At 48.9% G+C, this 16,946-nt stretch overlaps 1 protein-coding gene across 2 annotated transcripts in view; it reads left to right on the plus strand.

Annotated features, from left to right (window-relative positions):
* The window catches only part of SNIP1 (Smad nuclear interacting protein 1), a 35,022-nt gene that overhangs the window by 5,397 nt on the left and 12,679 nt on the right, over positions 1 to 16,946 (plus strand). For both annotated transcript variants that reach the window (XM_063954349.1, XM_063954348.1), the window contains exon 2: positions 7,235 to 7,328. In XM_063954349.1, coding sequence (XP_063810419.1) covers positions 7,235 to 7,328 — 94 coding nt within the window. The remainder of the gene's footprint in view (positions 1 to 7,234; positions 7,329 to 16,946) is intronic.

Consider the following 16,946-nt stretch of genomic DNA (forward strand, 5'->3'; position numbering starts at 1 on the left):
GAAGTTCAGACGTTTGTCAAGAGAGTACTGCATATACAGCCTCCTTTTGTGCCTCCAGTGGCACCTTGGGATCTCAATGTAGTGTTGGGATTCCTAAAATCACATTGGTTTGAACCACTCACCACTGTGGACTTGAAATATCTCACTTGGAAAGTGGTAATGCTGTTAGCCCTGGCTTCAGCCAGGCGTGTATCAGAATTGGCGGCTTTATCCTATAAAAGCCCTTACCTAATTTTTCATACGGACAGGGCAGAATTGAGGACTCGTCCTCAATTTCTCCCTAAGGTGGTTTCAGCATTTCACTTAAACCAACTTATTGTGGTGCCTGCGGCTACTAGGGACTTGGAGGATTCCAAGTTGCTGGACGTAGTCAGGGCCCTGAAAATATATGTTTCCAGGACGGCTGGAGTCAGAAAATCTGACTCGCTGTCTATCCTGTATGCACCCAACAAGCTGGGTGCTCCTGCTTCTAAGCAGACGATTGCTCGTTGGATTTGTAGTACAATTCAGCTTGCACATTCTGTGGCAGGCCTGCCACAGCCAAAATCTGTAAAAGCCCATTCCACACGGAAAGTGGGCTCATCTTGGGCGGCTGCCCGAGGGGTCTCGGCTTTACAACTTTGCCGAGCAGCTACTTGGTCAGGGGCAAACACGTTTGCTAAATTCTACAAATTTGATACCCTGGCTGAGGAGGACCTGGAGTTCTCTCATTCGGTGCTGCAGAGTCATCCGCACTCTCCCGCCCGTTTGGGAGCTTTGGTATAATCCCCATGGTCCTTTCGGAGTCCCCAGCATCCACTAGGACGTTAGAGAAAATAAGAATTTACTTACCGATAATTCTATTTCTCATAGTCCGTAGTGGATGCTGGGCGCCCATCCCAAGTGCGGATTGTCTGCATTACTTGTACATAGTTATTGTTACAAAAATCGGGTTATTGTTGTTGTGAGCCATCTTTTCAGAGGCTCCTTCTGTTATCATGCTGTTAACTGGGTTCAGATCACAAGTTGTACGGTGTGATTGGTGTGGCTGGTAATGAGTCTTACCCGGGATTCAAAATCCTTCCTTATTGTGTACGCTCGTCCGGGCACAGTATCCTAACTGAGGCTTGGAGGAGGGTCATAGGGGGAGGAGCCAGTGCACACCAGCTAGTCCTAAAGCTTTTACTTTGTGCCCAGTCTCCTGCGGAGCCGCTATTCCCCATGGTCCTTTCGGAGTCCCCAGCATCCACTACGGACTATGAGAAATAGAATTATCGGTAAGTAAATTCTTATTTATTCTGAAGAAACGCCAAAGTGTAGTTACTTACGCCATCATTGATCTGCATGCAAAATCAGTTTGTTGTATATCCAACCCCGATGCATTTACATATATCCCATTCCTAATTAGTTTTTCTCTAACGTCCTAGTGGATGCTGGGGACTCCGTAAGGACCATGGGGAATAGACGGGCTCCGCAGGAGACAGGGCACTTTAAGAAAGAATTTGGATACTGGTGTGCTCTGGCTCCTCCCTCTATGTCCCTCCTCCAGACCTCAGTTTGAATCTGTGCCCGGACGAGCTGGGTGCTACTTAGTGAGCTCTCCTGAGCTTGCTAAAAAAGAAAGTATTTTGTTAGGTTTTTTTATTTTCAGAGTGATCTGCTGGCAACAGACTCTCTGCTACGTGGGACTGAGGGGAGAGAAGCAGCCCTACTCTCTGAAGATAGGTCCTGCTTCTTAGGCTACTGGACACCATTAGCTCCAGAGGGATCGTACACAGGATCGCACCCTTGGTCGTCCGATCCCGAAGCCGCGCCGCCGTCCCCCTCGCAGAGCCAGAAGCCGGTGACAGAAGCAAGAAGACTTCGAAATCGGCGGCAGAAGACTCCAGTCTTCATATGAGGTGGCGCACAGCACTGCAGCTGTGCGCCATTGCTCCCACACTAAACCCATACACTCCGGTCACTGTAGGGTGCAGGGCGCAGGGGGGGGGCGCCCTGGGCAGCAATTAGGAACCTCTTGGCAAAAAGCAGCATATATACAGTTGGGCACTGTATATATGCATGAGCCCCCGCCATTATTTTACACACAAACGCGGGACAGAAGCCCGCCGCTGAGGGGGCGGGGCTTCTTCCTCAGCACTCGCCAGCGCCATTTTCTCTCCACAGCTCCGCTGAGAGGAAGCTCCCCAGGCTTTCCCCTGCAGAATCACGGTAGAAGAGGGTAAAAAGAGGGGGGGGGGCACATAAATTTGGCGCAAAAACAGTATATACAGCAGCTACTGGGTTAACACTAAGTTACTGTGTGATTCCTGGGACATATAGCGCTGGGGTGTGTGCTGGCATACTCTCTCTCTGTCTCTCCAAAAGGCCTTGTGGGGGAACTGTCTTCAAATAGAGCATACCCTGTGTGTGTGGTGTGTCGATATGTTTGACGAGGAAGGCTATGTGGAAACAGCGGGAACAAATCCAATGTGGGGTCGCCGCCGACACCCGATTGGATGGATATGTGGAAGGTTTTAAATGATAATGTTACTTCCTTGCATAAAAGGTTGGTTAAAGCTGAAGCCTTGGGACAGCCGGGGTCTCAGCCCATGCCTGATCCTATGTCGCAGAGGCCGTCAGGGTCTCAGAAGCGCCCACTATCCCAAATTGTTGACACAGATATCGACACGGATTCCGACTCCAGTGTCGATGGTGATGATGCAAAGTTACAGCCTAAAATGGCTAAAGCCATCCGTTACATGATTTTAGCAATGAAAGATGTGTTGCCCATCGCAGAGGAAACCCCAGTCCCTGACAAGAGGGTTTATATGTATGGGGAAAACGGCAAGAGGTGACCTTTCCCCCTTCACATGAGTTAAATGAGTTATGTGAAAAGGCTTGAGAATCTCCAGATAGAAAACTGCAGATTTCCAAACGGATGCTTATGGCGTATCCCTTCCCGCCAACGGACAGGTTACGCTGGGAATCCTCCCCTAGGGTAGACAAAGCTTTAACACGCTTATCCAAGAGGGTAGCCCTGCCGTCACAGGATACGGCCACCCTAAAAGATGCTGCGGATAGAAAGCGGGAGGGTATCCTGAAGTCCATTTATACTCATTCAGGTACCTTACTAAGGCCGGCGATTGCGTCGGCCTGGATGTTTAGTGCGGTAGCAGCATGGACAGATACCTTATCTGAGGAACTTGATACCTTGGATAAGGATACTATATTACTAACCCTGGGGCATATAAAAGATGCTGTCCTATATATGAGGGATGCTCAAAGAGACATTAGCCTACTGGGCTCTAGAATAAATGCAATGTCGATTTCTGCCAGATGGGTCCTGTGGACTCTGCAATGGACAGGCGATGCCGACTCAAAAAGGCATATGGAGGTTTTACCTTACAAGGGTGAGGAGTTGTTTGGGGACGGTCTCTCAGACCTGGTCTCCACAGCTACGGCTGGAGAGTCAAATTTTTTGCCATATGTTCCCTCACAACCTAAGAAAGCACCGTATTACCAAATGCAGTCCTTTCGATCACAAAAAGGCAAGAAAGTCCGAGGTGCGTCCTTTCTTGCCAGAGGCAGGGGTAGAGGAAAGAACCTGCACAATACAGCTAGTTCCCAGGAACAGAAGTCCTCCCCGGCTTCCACTAAATCCACCGCATGACGCTGGGGCTCCACAGGCGGAGCTAGGCCCGGTGGGGGCGCGTCTCCGAAATTTCAGCCACAAGTGGGTTCACTCCCAGGTGGATCCCTGGGCTATAGAGATCGTGTCTCAGGGATACAAGCTGGAATTTGAAGAGATGCCCCCTCACCATTACCTCAAATCGGCCCTGCCAGCTTCCCCCTTAGAGAGGAAAATAGTGTTAGCTGCAATTCACAAATTGTATCTTCAGCAGGTGGTGGTAAAGGTTCCCCTCCTTCAACAGGGAAGGGGTTACTATTCGACCATGTTTGTGGTACCGAAACCGGACGGTTCGGTCAGACCCATATTGAATTTAAAATCCCTGAACATATACCTGAAAAGGTTCAAGTTCAAGATGGAATCGCTCAGAGCGGTCATCGCAAGCCTGGAAGGGGGGGATTTTATGGTGTCTCTGGACATAAAGGATGCATACCTTCATGTCCCCATTTATCCACCTCATCAGGCGTACCTCAGATTTGTGGTACAGGATTGTCATTACCAATTCCAGACGTTGCAGTTTGGTCTCTCCACGGCACCGAGAATTTTCACCAAGGTAATGGCGGAAATGATGGTGCTCCTGCGAAAGCAAGGGGTCACAATTATCCCATACTTGGACGATCTCCTCATAAAGGCGAGGTCCAGAGAGCAGTTGCTGATCAGCGTAGCACGCTCTTGGGAAGTGTTACAACAGCACGGCTGGATTCTGAATATTCCAAAGTCGCAGCTGATTCCTACGACGCGTCTGCCCTTCCTGGGCATGATTCTGGACACAGACCAGAAGAAGGTTTTTCTCCCGACGGAGAAGGCTCAGGAACTCATGACACTGGTCAGAGACCTCTTAAAACCAAAACAGGTGTCGGTGCATCACTGCACGCGAGTCCTGGGAAAGATAGTGGCATCATACGAGGCCATTCCCTTCGGCAGGTTCCATGCGAGGACCTTTCAATGGGATCTGTTGGACAAGTGGTCCGGAACACATCTTCAGATGCATCGGCTGATCACCCTATCCCCCAGGGACAGGGTGTCTCTTCTGTGGTGGCTGCAGAGTGCTCACCTTCTCGAGGGCCGCAGATTCGGCATTCAGGACTGGGTCCTGGTGACCACAGATGCAAGCCTCCGAGGGTGGGGGGCAGTCACACAGGGAAGAAATTTTCAAGGTCTGTGGTCAAGTCAGGAGACTTGCCTTCACATCAATATCCTGGAACTAAGGGCTATATACAACGCCCTAAGTCAAGCGGAGACCCTGCTTCGCGACCAATCGGTACTGATTCAGTCAGACAACATCACCGCAGTGGCTCATGTAAACCGCCAAGGCGGCACAAGGAGCAGGGTGGCGATGGCGGAAGCCGCCAGAATTCTTCGCTGGGCGGAGAATCACGTAAAAGCACTGTCAGCAGTGTTCATTCCGGGAGTGGACAACTGGGAAGCAGACTTACTCTGCAGGCACGACCTCCACCCGGGAGAGTGGGGACTTCATCAAGAAGTCTTCGCGCAGATTGTAAGTCGGTGGGAACTGCCACAGGTGGACATGATGGCATCCCGCCTCAACAAAAAGCTACAGAGGTATTGCGCCAGGTCAAGAGACCCTCAGGCGATAGCTGTAGACGCACTAGTGACACCGTGGGTGTTCCAGTCGGTTTATGTATTTCCTCCCCTTCCTCTCATACCCAAGGTGCTGAGAATCATAAGAAAAAGAGGAGTGAGAACAATACTCATTGTTCCGGATTGGCCAAGAAGGACTTGGTATCCAGAGCTGCAAGAAATGCTCACAGAGGACCCTTGGCCTCTGCCTCTAAGACAGGACCTGTTGCAAAAGGGGCCCTGTCTGTTCCAAGACTTACCGCTGCTGCGTTTGACGGCATGGCGGTTGAACGCCGGATCCTAGCAGAAAAAGGCATTCCGGATGAGGTTATTCCTACGCTGATAAAGGCTAGGAAGGACGTGACGGTTAAACATTATCACCGTATATGGCGAAAATATGTTGCTTGGTGTGAGGCCAGGAAGGCCCCTACGGAGGAATTCCAGCTGGGCCGGTTCCTTCGCTTCCTACAGTCGGGAGTGACTTTGGGCCTAAAATTGGGTTCCATTAAGGTCCAGATTTCGGCCCTATCCATTTTCTTTCAAAAAGAACTGGCTTCTCTTCCTGAAGTCCAGACGTTTGTAAAGGGAGTGCTGCATATTCAGCCTCCTTTTGTGCCTCCAGTGGCACCTTGGGATCTTAACGTGGTGTTGAGTCTCCTGAAGTCACACTGGTTTGAGCCACTCAAAACCGTGGAGTTAAAATTTCTCACGTGGAAGGTGGTCATGCTATTAGCCTTGGCTTCGGCTAGGCGTGTGTCAGAATTAGCGGCTTTGTCACATAAAAGCCCCTATCTGGTTTTCCATATGGACAGGGCAGAACTGCGGACCCGTCCACAATTTCTGCTAAAAGTGGTTTCATCCTTTCATATGAACCAACCTATTGTGGTGCCTGTGGCTACTCGTGACTTGGAGGATTCCGAGTTACTAGATGTGGTCAGGGCTTTGAAGGTTTATGTAGCCAGAACGGCTAGAGTCAGGAAAACTGAGTCGCTGTTTATCCTGTATGCACCCAACAAGCTGGGTGCTCCTGCTTCAAAGCAAACTATTGCTCGCTGGATCTGTAACACGATTCAGCAAGCTCATTCTGCGGCTGGATTGCAGTTTCCAAAATCAGTAAAAGCCCACTCCACAAGGAAGGTGGGCTCTTCTTGGGCGGCTGCCCGAGGGGTCTCGGCATTACAGCTTTGCCGAGCGGCAACTTGGTCCGGTTCGAACACTTTTGCAAGTTCTACAAGTTTGATACCCTGGCTGAGGAGGACCTTGTGTTTGCTCATTCGGTGCTGCAGAGTCATCCGCACTCTCCTGCCCGTTTGGGAGCTTTGGTATAATCCCCATGGTCCTTACGGAGTCCCGAGCATCCACTAGGACGTTAGAGAAAATAAGATTTTACTTACCGGTAAATCTATTTCTCGTAGTCCGTAGTGGATGCTGGGTGCCCGTCCCAAGTGCGGACTTCTTCTGCAATACTTGTATATAGTTATTGCTTAAATAAGGGTTATGTTATGATTGCATCAGGGTTGATCTGATGCTCCGTTGTTGTTCATACTGTTAACTGGGTAAGTTTATCACAAGTTATACGGTGTGATTGGTGTGACTGGTATGAGTCTTGCCCTGGATTCCAAAATCCTTTCCTTGTACTGTCAGCTCTTCCGGGCACAGTTTCTCTAACTGAGGTCTGGAGGAGGGACATAGAGGGAGGAGCCAGAGCACACCAGTATCCAAATTCTTTCTTAAAGTGCCCTGTCTCCTGTGGAGCCCGTCTATTCCCGATGGTCCTTACGGAGTCCCCAGCATCCACTACAGACTACGAGAAATAGATTTACCGGTAAGTAAAATTTTATTTTAGATCTGTAACTTTTTATATACTTATCTCTTGCAATTGCACATGGAATTGTATTTTTATAATTTTACTGTAACTTAATATTTTGATAATGTAACTAGTATTTTTTTTTTATTTAGTTCTCTACTATACTTTAATATAATAAGCCTTTTGTTTAATTGTAGGTCACCAGGAAAACAAAAGTCATCTGTCAAACGAAGCAAAAGACATAGAAATGAAAGCAGAAGCCCAGAGCGCTTTCCTGTAAAAATAAAGCAGGTAATGTTTATTAATCTAAAATTTAGTAACCATTTTTTCTCTAACGATCTAGTGGATACTGGGGAATTAGATATTACCATGGGGGTATAGATCGGGTTCACTGGAGCCTGGCACTTTATTTTAAGAAATTAATAGTGTGTGCTGGCTCCTCCCCTCTATGTCCCTCCTAGCAGACTCAGTTTAGAAAATGTGCCCAAGGAGCCGGGTGAATTCTGTTGCTCTCCAGAGTTTTCTTCAGAGATTTATTTTAGTTTATTTTCAGGCAGCACTGGTTGGCAACCAGTCTGCCTGCGTCGTGGGACTTAAGGGGGTAACCGAACCAACTTCCTTAGAGTTAATGGTTCGTAATCCCAGCAGACAGGACACTGAGCTCCTGAGGTGATGTTTCTCACACTCCCAGATTGTGAGCCCACGCCGGCAGCATACCGCTACCCCATAACAGTTGCCGAAGTCCCTGGTGACGATGGCGGCATGAAGGGACAGTGTTCACCTGGCTCCGGGCCATGTTGCCCACTGGATACCCAGACTGGCAACATGCTGAATGGGGGTTGCAGGCACTCGTATTCACACTTCTGGAGATAGCCAGGATAGCGGGAACAGAGGTAAAACGACGCCATTTCCTGCTGCTGCTGATACAGGCTGCACGCAGGGACAGCTCCTCTGAGACGCACTGAATCACCACTGTTACCCGGGGGTTATAGTGAGGGGGGAAGCTCATAAACAGCGATTATATCGCTGTGTACAAAATTACACATTAAGGACACCCAGCAGAGCGCTGCTCAGTCTGTGATGTAGTGTGCTGGTTCCCATATCTTTTTGTCACTCCATTCAGGGTAGTCTGGGTTAAGTGTGCATATCTCACGAATACTGCACTGTGCTTTCATACTAATCTGTGTAATTTCTACTCAAGCATGTCTGCAAATAAGTCTGTGTGCTCTTTATGCAAGGCTAGGTTTACACCTTCCTCACAGGGGTCTCTTATGTGTACCCAATGCTCAATTCTTTCACAAGTTAGTAATGTGCAGGAACATGAGTGGATGGAATCATTTAAGGCTATGATTTCCAATATTAATTCAGAGTTAGACACAGCTAAGCATGAAAGACAGACCCTGAAACAAACTATAGACACGTTTATAGTTACTGCTGAAGACCACAGGCAGGCTACCCCAGGCTTCCCTGTTGGTCTCTCACAAACGCACTCCCACAATTATTGTAATCTGACTCTGAAATACCAGAGTTTGATGAAGGAGAGGCTGAGGTGGACAAGAATTTCTTGTCCCCGGGTGTTGAGGCTCTCATTTATGCCATTAGAGAGATACTTAATATCCATGATGAGTAGAAGAACGCACTGAGGAACTGTTTTTTAATGTGAAACCAAAGTCCTTTGCTACCTTCCTGGTTTCTAAGGAATTAGATTCCCAGGCTAAGGCAGCATGGATAAATCCTGACAAGAAATGTGCTCCCAACAAGGGTCTCTTTTTCTTTTTCTCTCTTCTCTTTATTAAGAAATGTATTACCCCAAAAGGGTATTAAATGAATTCTCTTTCCCTACAGAGGATAGGAAAGTCTGGGAAACTGTGGATACTTCTGTGTCCATGTTGTCGTGTAAGATTGTTTTACATGTACCAGGGGCTGTTTCCCTTAAAGACCCAGCTGATCGCAAAATTGAAACTACTCTTAAATCAATTTATATCTGCCATCTGCCCCACCTCCTGCTAGGCGTCCCTATCATGGACCCTCCCTGCAGTCCTTTTGGGTGGCCAGATTCATAGGCAAAGCCAGAGGTGCCTCCAATGCTGCTAGATGAACTTGTTATAAGTCCCATAAACCAGCAGCTGCTGGACCTGCGAACCAGGATTCAGGATCTTCTTCCACGAAGCCATCCGCGTGACGGTTGGCCCCAGCAGCAAGGTGACTTTCAGGTAGGTGCTCGCCTTGAACACTTCACCCACATATAGGCAAAGTCCTGCTGGGATCATTGGATGAGGGACCTCATATCTAAAGGATACTGGCTGGAATTCCAGGAACTCCCTCCTCTGAGATTCTTCAGGTCAGGCTTACCAGCTTCACAGGAAGCCAGGGTTTACTTACAGCAGGCAGTGAAAAAACTGCTTTCTACAGGACTTACTTTTCCAGTGCTGCCTCAGCTGCACACAAAGGGTTTGTACTCGAGTCTCTGTGGTTTCGAAGCCGGAATGGACGGTGCTGAAACCTTGCAGGGTCTCAATTCACCTTTGCATCCGCTTGCTGGGCAAGATGGTGGCCTCCTACGAGGCGATACAGTATGGCAGGTTCCATATGCGACCGTTTCTACTGTATTTGTTGGACAAATGGTCTGGATCTCACCTGTACATGCATCAGCATATAACCCTATCACCGAAAGCATGGATATCCCTGCTATGGTGGCAACAAGTTCCCCATCTGGTGGAGGGTCGGCGTTTCAACACCCAGTCATGGACGCTGTTGACAACAGATGCCAGCCTCTGGGGGGGGACTGTGACTCGAGGAACGCAGTTCCACGGGACGTGGTCCTTTCAGGAATTTGCTCTTCCAATCAACATCCTGGAACTCAGGGCAATTTACAATGCTCTAATACAGGCCTCATCTCTTCTTCAGAATCAGGCCATCCAGGTACAGTCGGACAATGCCACGGCAGTAGCGTACATTAACCGATAGGGAGGAACCAGAAGCAGGGCCGCAATACGAGAGGTGTCTAGAATACTCCTCTGGGCGGAAGCCAATGCAAAGGCCATCTCCGCAGTGCACATTCCAGGAGTGGACAACGGGGAAGCGGACTTCCTAAGCAGGCATGACCTCCATCCGGGTAAATGGGGCCTCCACCTTCAGTTGTTTCAACAACTTGTTCGCCGGTGGGGTTGTTCACAGATAGATCTGATGGCTTCTCATCTCAACAAGAAACTCCGTCGTTACTGCTCCAGAACGAGGGACCCGCGGGTGGTGGCGGTGGATGCTCTGACGTCGCCATGGACTTACCAGTTCGTTTACCTGTTTCCTCCAATTCCTCTGATTCCAAGAGTTCTCAAATGACTCAAAAAGGAAAGAGTCCAGGTAATCCTCACTTCTCCGGATTGGCCTCGACGGGCCTGGTATGCGGACCTCCTGACCCTGTTGTTGGAGGATCCCTGGCCTCTGCCTCTTCTCAAGGATCTTCTTCAACAAGGACCGTTCGTCTATCCAGACTTACAGCAGCTACGTTTGATGGCTTGGAAGTTGAGAGGGAGATTTTAACCAGGAAAGGTCTTCCCTCCAAGGTGGTTGCCACTATGGTTCAGGCCTGTAAGGCGGTTTCCTCAAAACATTACCACCGGATTTAGAAGAAATGTTTCTTGGTGTGAATGTAGAAAAAGTCCTCCTGTGGAATTTCGTCTCTGCCATTTTCTTCTGTTCCTGCAAGCAGGAGTGGATAAGGACCTACAGTTAGGCTCCATCAAGGTTCAGATTTCGGCTCTATGGGGTATATTCAATTGAGGTTGGATCCATTCCGACATGCATTTGTCAGAATGGATCCGATAAGGGCTATTCAATGCCCATCTCAATTCAACCTTAATAAAGTTTCCCTCAGAAGCACGTGAATCGGCAGCTATACCGCCGATTCATGTACTGTTCGACTAGTCGAATTGCCTGACTTGTCGAATAAAAAAAAAGCTGGGGACTGAATAGGTCGGAACATCTTCTGACCTGAAAAAGTTGAAAACTGCCGTCTTTGTTCTTCAAGAAACAACTGGCGGTACTTCCTGAAGTACAGACCTTTTTAAAGGGAGTGTTGCACATTCAAGCACCCTTTTCTCTGTCATCCATCTGGGGGACGCTGCGCCGTTACTTGTGGGTTAGAGGTGTGTGGTAGTGGAGTTTGGCACAGAATCTATCAAAAAAGCTGCCTCCTCCCCCCTCTAACTCCTCCCATCTCCTTCCTGCTCAGCCATCACTCAGTTTTAGTTTTGTGCCTGTGGAGTACAGACACAGTTTTTTTCTTTCTCCTTAGATTTTTTTTTTTAAAGTTTATTCTCAGGTGTACCTAGTCCCTGTTTACAGGTGACGGGTACTACTGGAGTGGGTTTAGCATCCCACTCTGAGCTGCTGCTGGAGGTCACCACACTTTGGTCACTGGGGCCTTTATTCAATTCAGGACGGCAGGAATAAGGTACAGGACAGCCACAATCTGTCACTGACAGTATTGGGCTGTCCCCTCTGTTGATTCTTCTCATTCTATGGCTTCACTCACACCCACCCCCCCAGCCTGTCAGCCGGCCAGCCACCCGTCGAATCGGACACCTTCCCCCTCCCCCCCCGCAGTGAGAGTGACTGATCAGGAGGGGACTTGCGGAAGGTCCGGGAGAGTGTTATACACTCCCTGGAGCCAGCACAGAGCTGCCGCGACAGCCGCTGTGTGTAGCGGCGCGCGGAGGCCCGAACTTCCGGTTTCCGAAATTACTCAGTGAATAGCCGCGGCGGTTATGTCAGCTGTACAGGGACGGCTTCCCGCCCTGCTCTGCGAGCACTGTTCGGCAGCTTCCTGAAGACTCCGGGGCGCCATCTTATCCGGCTGCAGACTGGGGGACGCTGTGCAAGCACACACGGAGCGCTAGTTTCCAGGGAAAGGTTTGTTTTATTACAGTCACATCTAACTGCAAGTATATGGTGGGCTAGCCCTAGTGGGAGATAGCAGTTAGTCTTCTTGGGGACACTAGAGATAACTGCTAGGTCACTTGTTTAGGGATTTATAGTACATGTTTACTGCCTTTATATATTAAACATAATTAGAATAAAGAATGGCCAGTAAACCGGACAAGGCTACAAAGGGCAAAACGGCCTCAGTAGTTTATTTTTCCTGTTCACAGTGTGGCTCAAAGCTGGCTAAGGGTAGTGCTGACGCAGGTACCCTCTGTACTTCGTGCTCTGGTGCATCAGTGGCGGATCAGCAGGGAAGTTCCACAGATCAGTCTATGCCCCCATGGGTCAAGAACATGGTCGATGCCATTTCAGATTTGCGTCAGTCTAGGTCGGAGGCTGAATCTGCTCAAACTCAGGTGGAGCCTCTGTGGGCCCAAAATATGGGCAAGTGTCTTACTGATTTAACCCATTCTTTAAATAAGTTTGTTAATTCTGCCAACAGTTCCGCTGCTACTAAACGACCACAGCCGTTACCCGCTATAGCGTTTCCGGGAGAGGAGTTGGATTCTCTGACATCTCCATTAGAGGAAGATCCTGAATGGGACGAAGTTTCGGCTTGGGAAGATGAGGAGCTATCTACTAGTTCAGGTGTTAGATTACTAATAGAAGCCATTCGTCAGACTCTTAATATTCAGGATACAGCAGTGGCGGAGACTTCCTCTCCCTTCTTCAAACGACAGAAGAGACAGATTATTGCCTTCCCTTCTTACTCTCACTTTGCGGATATTTTAAAAGAACCCTGGCTTAAACCGGATTCTCGTTTCCAGGCTCCTAAGAAATTAAAATTTCTATATCCTTTTACGGAGGAAGATACAAAATTAGTAGACGCTCCTATTTCACATTTGGCAAAAGCTACGGTTATTCCTTCGGTACAGTCCGTGACCTTAAAAGACCCTACCGATAGGAAAATAGAAGCATTACTAAAATCTATGTTTTCTTTATCAGGTGTCTCTCTCCGTCCAGTTCTGGCGGGTGCCTGGGTCCTTAAGGCCGTGGCTAGCACAGGTCGTATCTGGAATGTAGTCGGACGATCCGTCGGAAGCCATTCAATTAGCAGAACAGATTTCGGAGGCGCTTACTTATGTAGGTGAGGCCTTGTTAGATTCTGTTGTGCTACAGTCTCTGGTTTCTGCCTTGACAGTATCAGCAAGACGGTCTCTTTGGCTTAGGGTTTGGAATGCTGATTCGGACTCAATGCAGACCTTGACGGCAGTTCCTTTTGAAGGGGAGTTTCTTTTTGGGTCGGAGTTAAAGAAGACTATTTCGGATACTACTGGAGGAAAGAGCCCCTTTCTTCCATCTGCTCCTCACAAACCGAAACCTACAAGGTTTTGGTCCTTTCGTACGCAGGGCAGAGGTAGTTTCCAGTCCTTTCGTGCTTTCTCCAGATTTCCACGAAGAGGGGCATTCAGATGTCGAGGATCTCAAGCTACTCGCAGACCGGCCAGTAAGCCTGCCGACAAGCCTGATGCATGACGCTTCAGGTCTTCTGGAGAAATCGATGAAGGTTGGGGCTCGGTTACTTCAGTTCAGGGAAATGTGGCTCCTGTCGAAACCAGATCGGTGGGTAATGGGGGTCATATCCAGAGGATATATGTTGGATCTCGAAGAGACAGCCCCATTCCGGCTATTCATCACACCTCTCCCAGACGATCCCTCCAGACGTCAAGCTCTTCTTCAGGCAACAGCAACCCTCTTACAAAATGGAGTAATCCTTCCGGTTCCCTCTCCTCAGAGGGGTCGGGGTTTTCACTCGGGTCTTTTTCTCGTGGTCAAAATCGGATGGTTCGTTCCGACCCATTCTGTATCTAATAGCCCTCAACCCGTATCTCTCAACCCAAAAATTCAAGATGGAATCCATTCGTTCAATTATCGCCGCCATGGAGCCAGGGGAATATTTGGCTTCAATAGACACAAAAGACGCCTACTTACATGTCTCGATTTGGATAGGTCATCAACCTCTTCTGAGATTTGCAGTCGGGCCGTGGCATTTTCAGTTTCAGGCTCTTCCCTTTGGTCTCTCTACGGCTCCTCGGTTTTTTACAAAGGTCATGGGTCATGTTGTCGCGGTTCTCCGTTGTCAAGGGGTCAACATCACTCCATACTTGGACGATCTGTTGGTCGTGGCCCCGTCAGCGGAAATTCTCACTCAGAACCTGCGTCTAACGACAGACACTGCAGTCGTTCGGGTGGATAATCAACTTTCCAAAGTAGTCTTTACTTCCTTCCTTCCCAGAAAATGTTTTTTCTGGGACTTTTATTCGATACCAACAGCCAGAAGGTGTTTCTTCCTACGGACAAGATTCAGGATCTGCAGTCCAGAATCCGGACCCTGTTACACTTACCGGTAGTGTCGGTCCTCAGATGCATGCAGGTGTTGGGCAAGATGGTGTCCTCCTTCGAGGCAGTCCCATACGCCAGATTTCATGCCCGACCTCTTCAGGCTCAGATTCTCAGCTGTTGGGCTCGGCCGGATCCACGTCTCGAATTGCAGTTGATCCGCTTGTCGGTAAAGACTCGTCAGTCGCTTCACTGGTGGCTTCACAGTCACAATTTGAGAAAAGGAGCACCGTTCACGGTTTGGTCTTGGTTGATGGTCACCACGGACGCAAGTCTCAGCGGTTGGGGAGCAGTGTTCCAGACTCATCACTTCCAGGAGCGCTGGACCAGTCAGGAGTCAAAGTTACAGATCAACATTCTGGAATTGAGGGCGATCCGGTACGCACTCCTTCAGATTCAAACCATGGTACAGGGTCATCCGGTTCGTGTGCAGTCCGACAATGCCACGGCAGTGGCTTACATCAACAAACCGTGAGGAACTCGCAGCTGGTCCGCAATGAGAGAAGTCGCTCAGATTCTCACGTGGGCGGAACGTTGGGTTCCCGTAATATCCGCAATTCACATTCCAGGAGTCGAGAACTGGGAAGCAGATTTTTTGAGTCGTGTCACGATTCATCCGGGAGAATGGGAACTTCACCAGGAAGTGTTTCTCTCTCTCTAGTGGACCGCTGGGGACTGCCCGACGTACACCTAATGGCGTCTCGACTCAACAAGAAACTTCCTCACTGCGGCTCGCGGACTCAGGATCCTCAAGCATTTCTAATCGATGCTCTAACAGCTCCGTGGCAGTTTCAACTGGGTTACGTGTTTCCGCCGATTCCACTGCTTCCACGTCTACTTCAACGCATTCGGCGAGAAGGTCTTGCAATAATTCTGGTGGCTCCAGATTGGCCGCGCCGACAGTGGTACACTCTTCTGCGCAGCATGGTCGTCGGAGACCCCTTTCGTCTCCCCCTGCGACCAGATCTTCTTCAAGGGCCTTGTCGCCACCCAGATTAAAGTCGGCTGGCTTTGACGGCTTGGTTCTTGAATCCAAGATTTTAAAAGCAAAAGGTCTTTCGCATTCTGTTGTACAGACGATGATTCGGGCTAGGAAGCCAGTGACTTCCGGCATTTACCATAGGGTATGGCGTATTTACATTGCTTGGTTCCTCGCCTGCTCTCTTTCCTTCAGGAGGGTCTCGATAAGGGCCTGAGGCTTTCTTCACTGAAGGGTCAGGTTTCAGCTTTGTCGGTTCTTTTTCAAAAGAAACTAGTGATCATTCCAGAGGTTCAAACATTCCTTCAGGGAGTACTTCGAATTCAACCACCTTTTGTTCCTCCCTGGGATTTAAACTTGGTCCTTACGGCCCTTCAAAAATCTCCATTTGAGCCTTTGGAATCTGTGGAACTACGTTATCTAACGCAAAAAGTTGTTTTTCTTTTGGCTATTGCTTCCGCTAGACGAGTGTCTGAGTTGGCGGCTCTTTCTTGCAGGCCACCCTTGTTAGTGTTTCATGAGAAACGGGTGGTTCTGCGGACTAAGCCTTCTTTCCTTCCAAAGGTTGTTTCAGCATTTCATTTAAATCAGGACATTGTCCTTCCAGCTTTTACTCAGTCGTCTTCTCCTGGGGAGAATTCCTATTTGGCCCTCCTGGATGTTGTCCGGGCCTTACGTATTTATTTGTCTCGCACGGAGTCTTTCCGTCGTACGTATACCTTGTTGGTATTGATTGATGCTCCCAAACGAGGTTGGTCGGCTTCCAAGAACACTGTGGCCCGTTGGGTAACTTCGGCCATCAGACAGGCTTACGTGTCGTCAAATGTTTCGGTTCCTGACTCAATTAGGGCTCATTCGACTAGAGCAGTTGGAGCATCTTGGGCTGTTCGCGGTGGTGCATCTATTGAACAGCTGTGCAGGGCGGCGACCTGGTCGTCAGTCCATACTTTCACAAAGTTTTACCGTTTTCATACTTTTGGTTTGGAGACTGCCTCTGTTGGGCGTCATATTTTACAGACTGCTATGCCGTCAACGTCTCTATCCTCTCATTAGCTTGCTTTGGGAAATCCCACAAGTAATGGCGCAGCGTCCCCCAGGTGGATGACAGAGAAATAGGGATTTTTGTTTACTTACTGTAAAATCTCTTTCTCTGAGTCCATCTGGGGGACGCTGCGATCCCTTCCGTAGTTTTGTCTGGTTTATTTGGTTGTTTTTTTGTTCGGGTCTATCTCCTTTGGCTTGGCTAAACGTTAACTGAGTGATGGCTGAGCAGGAAGGAGATGGGAGGGGTTAGAAGGGGGAGGAGGCAGCTTTTTTGATAGATTCTGTGCCAAACTCCACTACCACACACCTCTAACCCACAAGTAACGGCGCAGCGTCCCCAGATGGACTCGGAGAAAGAGATTTTACGGTAAGTAAACAAAAATCCCTATTTTTTTCCTCCCACTGCTCCATGGGGCCTCAATGTGGTATTGACCTTTCTCCAATCAGATTGGTTTGAACCCTTACAAAGGGTTGACTTAAAATACCTAACGTGGAAAATTGTTATGTTACTGGCCTTGCTTTCAGCTCGGCGAGTGTTGGAATTGGGGTCCTTGTCATGTAAG

The sequence above is a fragment of the Pseudophryne corroboree genome, chromosome 2 (genome assembly GCF_028390025.1).
Source record: "Pseudophryne corroboree isolate aPseCor3 chromosome 2, aPseCor3.hap2, whole genome shotgun sequence".
Taxonomy (NCBI): Eukaryota; Metazoa; Chordata; class Amphibia; order Anura; family Myobatrachidae; genus Pseudophryne; species Pseudophryne corroboree.